General features: G+C 42.5%; 1 protein-coding gene across 1 annotated transcript; it reads left to right on the top strand.

Annotated features, from left to right (window-relative positions):
- The first annotated feature begins 3,936 nt into the window (after positions 1 to 3,936).
- LOC133901227 (uncharacterized) lies at positions 3,937 to 5,151 on the top strand. Its single transcript, XM_062342516.1, has one exon. The coding sequence runs from the start codon at positions 3,937 to 3,939 to the stop codon at positions 4,972 to 4,974; it is 1,038 nt and encodes a 345-aa protein (XP_062198500.1). The 3' UTR covers positions 4,975 to 5,151.
- Positions 5,152 to 6,297: the final 1,146 nt, after the last annotated feature.

The following is a 6,297-nucleotide window of genomic DNA, read 5'->3' as shown; positions in this document are numbered from 1 at the left end:
CCGAGATGCTTATCGAGCTTGAAAACGGTGAGGAGCTGGATGGCGGCCAGCGAAGTGACGGTGGGGTGGTGGCGTAATGGCTCGGCTTCTGGCATGGATGGGCTCCCGTCGGGCTTCTGGTCCATGAAGAGCGGCATAGGGACCACAACGAGCTTGTGGTGCTTCTCGACAACTTACGGGGAAGAATCGGTGACGACGGAGCTACAGTGGTGAGAATGGCGACGGTGGCAGTGTGGTGGTAGTGGCAAAGTGGGGAAACACAGAGAGAAACCGGGCCTCTCTATTTATAGAGGGAGAGGGCGTAGTGAGGCAGTGCGGCACTTGCATCACGTGGTCGTCGGTGAGCTGAGCGGTAGTGAGGTGGTGAAGCGGCACCCACCTTTATTTCCACGACATGGCTAGATTGTGCTAGCCACACGTTTGCACTGGCGCGGAAGTCACATGACGTCAAGCGCTCGGGCGGTGTGCTATGAGGGCAGAGAGAGAGAGGAGAGAGAACGAAAGTGCAGTGAGATGTCTCGAGGGGGCGAGAAAGTAGCCGGTGCATTTATTGCGCTGGCCGTCACGGTGGCATAGCATTGCGTTGGAGGAGAGGGAGAAGGCGTTGGCGGACGAGCGTGGGATGGGCGACATGTGGATGGTCGGGGCTTGCGTGCGGGAACTAGCGAGCGGGCTGGCAGGCGCATGAGGAAGTTGTGCCAGTAGCATGGTTGCGGCCCAAGAGCAGGAGAAGGGAGCGAGGGCCGGTTGGGCTGGCTTGCTAGGCCACGCTAAGAGGGAAAAAGAGAAGCGGCCCGAGGAGAGAAGGGGTTACGCCCGGTGAAAATGAGAAAAAGAAAAGAGAAGAAGGTTAATTTGGGTTTAAATTCAAATGGGAGATTTGAATTTAGATTTCACTTTTGATTATGATCAATTCAAATGGGAATATTTGAATTATGAATTAGAAGTAAGGTTCTGAGATTTGGAAGATGATTTGAATTAATCCAATTTGAGATGAATAGAATCTAAGAATAGATTTGAAATTGAGAGATATTCAATTTCAAATCTCCACACAAAGAACCATGAAAACCATAAAACAATGCATATGAATCAATTTAATGTTGGGATCATTTTCAAAATAGTTCTAGTGTATTTTGGAATACCTAGTCAAGTTAATATATTTGAGTATGTAATTTCCTTGATTTTAGTTGACTTAACTAATTAAAAAAATATTAATAATTAATATGTTAAATATTCAGGATGTTACATAGATCCTCCACGCCATAGAATTCCACCATGAGGAACCCCATGAATGAGAAAGAAGGGTAAAGGTTTGTTGCGTGGCTGATACAGGCGACAGGATTTTGAGGTTTTCGTTGCGACACAACAAGCTGAGAGGAGAGGGGTGGCTGAGGAGAGGATGCGGTGACGCACTTGATGCGGGTAGGGTGTAGAGTAACACCCTCATGTCGGCGCCGGCGGACTAGAGGTGACGACGGATCGGGTGCGGGGCTTAGGATGTTAGAGAGATATTATAAAATAGAAAAACACTCAGGCTGAAACTACAAAACTGGCTACCAAAAAAATCATATTTAACATGCTAGGCGTTAAATCTTATATATAAAAGAGAGAGATTAGGTAGGGCAGAAATGCTTTGGTTTTGAGATCCGAGAATGAATTAAGGTACGTTTAGATCTTTAGCCGTGCTGAGCTATAGCTCAAACGGGCAAAAACTGCTCGTTTTAGCTAAGCCACGTTTGCTCGTGCCTGATGTTTGGTTCCATGCATGGGCCAGGAAAGCAGTCACGAGTATAATTTGTTGTGCGTGCGCTTCTTGCCGACGAGAGCCAGCTGTTTCCGCCCTCCGCTGGGTGAGGTTTTTCTTGCCGCTGGAGGCTACATTGCCGGACAAAGTTTGGATTTTATAGCAGTACCAAACGCAGAACCTTGCCAGGCATTCAGGCAAGGTACAAATTTCTAGCCGTGAATCTAAACATACCCTTAATAGCCTCTAACAGTATAGAACAATGCTAAGTTTAGTTAAACCAATTGAAATGATATGAAGTACTTTCAAATTTGTTGTTAGTATATAGAAGTTTCGCTGTCATATACTCAGACTTGTTAGTACGGAAAGAATTGTGATTTGTCCATATTCAATTTTGATTTATTGAGTTACAAAATGTATTTTATCTTTTGGTTTTAAAAAGTTTTGCCAAAATATATAAAATAATGTTAGCGAAGTGGTTATTCAAAATTCAAAAATCTGTGAGATAAGGTAGTGTGTGCTATTGTCTTGTCCGATCATGCCCATGCATTTTCTTTTCTTCAAACCTGGTTTCCTGTTCCCATTCATCACCGGAACGGTCGTCCAATTTGAAAGGATCAGAGAGAAAGATGGAAAAGGGGTAACAGATACTCAATGTACCTCACTAGCTAGTTACTTATCTTTCTAGAGGCATACGAGATGAGTACAACAAATTATTAAATAACAAAACAAGTGACAATCCAAAATAAAAGATATCACCAGTCGAATTGGGATCCTCACGGTGACTTTAATTCTTGGTAAGTTGTTCGATCTTAGATGGAAAGATAAGATTTAATGCTATAATATTTTTATAATTAATATAATTGATGTAGCTTTTCTCACAAATTATTGTTGCCCCATTGACTTCAAAGGGATCCCAATCCATGACGAGATGTACGAGCATATTTTATTTCTATCTAAGTTTGCTATGTTTAAAATTAGCTAATTATATCTACTAATTCTTAGCCACAAGTTTGACAATACAAAGTTAATAAAAAAAAACTAAGTATATGACTTGTGTATCATATAGTAGTTAATAAAATGTGACTTGATATAGTTATGATATTCAATTAAATAGTTGTTCAAAAATTTATAAGTGACTAACATTAGATGTATGTGTAAATTAGTGGATGACGAAATTTTAATCATGGTGGTTGGATACTCCCACAAATCTATCACCTCATCAATGGGTGTTCCTAGCTAATCAAGGTGGTTGATACTCCCACAAAAAAAATAAAAAATATATATATATATATATATATATAAGGTGCACGGGTTACATGGCTGAAAACAAAAACCTTTCATCTAGTAGATAGAAAAAAAATTGTTTTGGTGGGGCCTCACAATCTACTCCGAAGGACTCCTAATCTACTTTTCAGTGATAGGTGGAGCGAGAAGGCAAATAAGAATTTATAGAAGTTTGAAAATACATATTGAACCATTAGTCTAATTTAGTATCTTGAATATCTTAGTTAATGACAGGACTATCTTGTGTTACCAAGTTTTTTCCTACTCATATTTATCCACCGCACCCATCCTATCTCTAGTATTCCCATCTCTTCCATTTCCCTTGTGCAGATATATGTGTTGATTCGTAGTGATGTATTCACATAATACATTGTAGATTACTCATGCTCCATGTAACCCGTTCCATGGAAAATTTTGAGAGGCTGTTTGAACGAGTGAATGATTCAAATATATATATATATATAAAATTTAGTTTAAATTTATATTGATCTCTACTATATAAAATATGAGTTGCTGCTCGCATCATTTTTCCTCTACTCTCCCCCTATAATAAACCTTCTAAAATTTAAATCATTTATCTATTTTTACCATTCACTTTGTAATCCAATCTTTCCACTTACTACTATCTACAAATAAGGACCTATTTTACTAATAAAAATAAAAAATTAAAAAGAAAATTAGTATATAATTTTCTCTTTTTAAATCTCATATAAAATCAATCTATAGTATTTATTCATTCGGTAGGGCTATCTTTACACACCTATATCTATATATTTTAAGTTTATACTTAATATTATTATATTTAATATTTATATTTTTTTAGCGCACATACAATAAAATGGTTTCGAAATTTTTGAGCATTCCAATCCTCACGTCTCGAATTACGCCACACTCGTCTCCCCGTGATGGCCACCCGTCCATCTACGGCCTTCCAGACGGGCGAATTCCAAAAGCCGTTTATCCCCTCCTGGCTTCTCCTGTTCCACGGGCGGGCAAACCAAGAAACCCCCCAGCACCCCACCATGCCTCCGGCGAGCGTCTGCGATTCAGGCGGCCGGGGCCCTGCCGCCGCCCGCCGCACCTCGCCGTCTTCCGCAGACGATCTCCTCCAGCTGCCTGAGGGCTCCGTACCTGGCAATGACGATGCCGCCTGGGAGAAGAAACCCACGGCGGCGTCCCGGCCGGAGGCGGGCGCCGCGGGGGCGAAAAAACCCATTGCTGCGTCCCAGCCGGAGACGGGCGGCAAGAAGCCGGCGTTCTCGCGGGTCTGGTCGGAGGCGGACGACGTCCGCATCCTCGAGGCCCTCGCCGCGCACGTCGAGGTTCACGGCGCGCCGCCGGGGCGCTCCCAGCTCCGCGGCGCGCTCGCCGGCCGCGCCATGGACAAGGCAGAGTTCACCGTGACGGAGATTTACGAGAAGGTGCGCCGCCTCAGGACCAAGTACTGGAACATGCGCTCCGCCGGGGTTCCGCCGGTGCCAGCAAGCGGCGGCGACGACGGCGATGATGACATCCGGAAGTACGAGTTCTCAATGTTGATTTGGGGCAACCAGCCGGCACCGGGGCCAACACAGCCCAAGGTCCCCAAGAAAGGAGGCAGCACCAGCGCCAGTGCGGCCCCCAAGGTCGCCAATAAAGTAGGCAGCACCAGCACCAGCACCAGCACCAATGCGGTACCGAGCACGCGGGTACGCAGGGGTTTCGAGGACCTGCGGTGCCTGTACCCAAACCTCACGGTGGCGGTGGAGGGGATCGTCAGCGACATGAACGAAGACATGCTGGGAGCGGTGCTGAAGAGGACATTCGAGCTTATCAGTGACGAAGAAGCGGGTGAATTGGATGCTAAAGTGAAGAAGCAGAGGGTTCTGGAAGCTAAGATGACGAAGAGTCGAGCCACCATGAGGAATGAGGTGCTTGGGACCCTTATCAGATCCATGGATTGACAAGGCCTCAATGGTGTAAATATGATGGGAAGGTATCTTCTTTTGTGGTACATGAACTCTTTAGGATGTATAATTACCGAGTAGTTTGTCTAGTAAGATGATGGTGATCTTGTTTTGGTATAACCAACTTATATATTAGCTTTTGTTAATGTTTGTTGCGATGTCACTCGGGAAACATTGGCATGGCTAATGGTGCAGAAGAACAACACCACTTCCAATATCTTGCTTAATCTTATCGCTAGATTTATTGGATATTACTTAGTAAACTTTTGCCTCCCCCCCTCCCTCCCCAACACATTGGTAAATGTCCTGTTAAAGAATAGTAACTAAAAAGGCAGAAACTTCTGTTGATTCGTGCAGTAAAAATAGAAACTAGGGGATTTCTATTGATGTTTTTCTCCAACTCCGGGTTACGATGAATGATGAATGCAAGCGTCGTTCTAGTTGAGCCCAGCGAGATGTCATTGACTTTTCTGGGAGCATTCCCTTGAAGCATGCATGGTGCTTTTAGTGGTGTCCAAATGTAGCTAAGTTTTATGTAATCCCTATCATCATTCCTAAACTAAAAAATTTAAATAAAAGAGACAGTTTATACTTGATACTGATGCACTAGTCTTGAATTCCTGCTGTAGTATTCTTTTTCTTCCTATCATAACCAAAACTATTAAAATTCCGATCTGCACAGCTAATCTGACAGTTACTTGTGGAAAATTTACAAATTGAATTTACTTTCTTGCGCTATAGAAGTTGCTCTACAAAGCTTCATGCTTGTATACATGTGAACTAGGATACAGTTATAATTGTCTCATGGCTTGATCAAGATTATACATATGAGATCAGTTCAAATTTGTACTTGTATTGTACTGGATGTCTTGTATACATTCTGTTGGGAATGGTCATGTATTGTACTGGATGTTAAATTTAAGCTACTTATTCTTGTGCTTGTAAGTCATCTGAATTGCAGCATATTGGATCTTGTTGTTACATTTGTACTATTTAATCTTTCACTTGGAATTCACAAAACTAATAACTCATTTATCTGAATTAGTTTTTGCCTGAACTGGGTGAATCCCCATTTTCATTTACAGAAACAGAGAATGCTTATAAATTATGATTTTTGAACGATGGTGCCTGTGTGATTTTCAATATATGCTGATGGACCCATAGTAATTTAAGCTTGCCAATTTTCAGATCCATGGATTTAAAAATCCGCAACTGTGTACCTATGTTGGGAAGGTACCTTTTTCCTATAAACAAGTTCACGTAATTATGATTACGGAGCAGTTCATAAGTTGACCATATATTTAAGCACCGCCTGGATCT

Source organism: Phragmites australis, chromosome 20 (assembly GCF_958298935.1).
Source record: "Phragmites australis chromosome 20, lpPhrAust1.1, whole genome shotgun sequence".
Classification (NCBI taxonomy): domain Eukaryota; kingdom Viridiplantae; phylum Streptophyta; class Magnoliopsida; order Poales; family Poaceae; genus Phragmites; species Phragmites australis.
The sequence above is the reverse complement of the archived record's forward strand: the minus strand, read 5'-3'. Positions and strand labels throughout refer to the sequence as shown.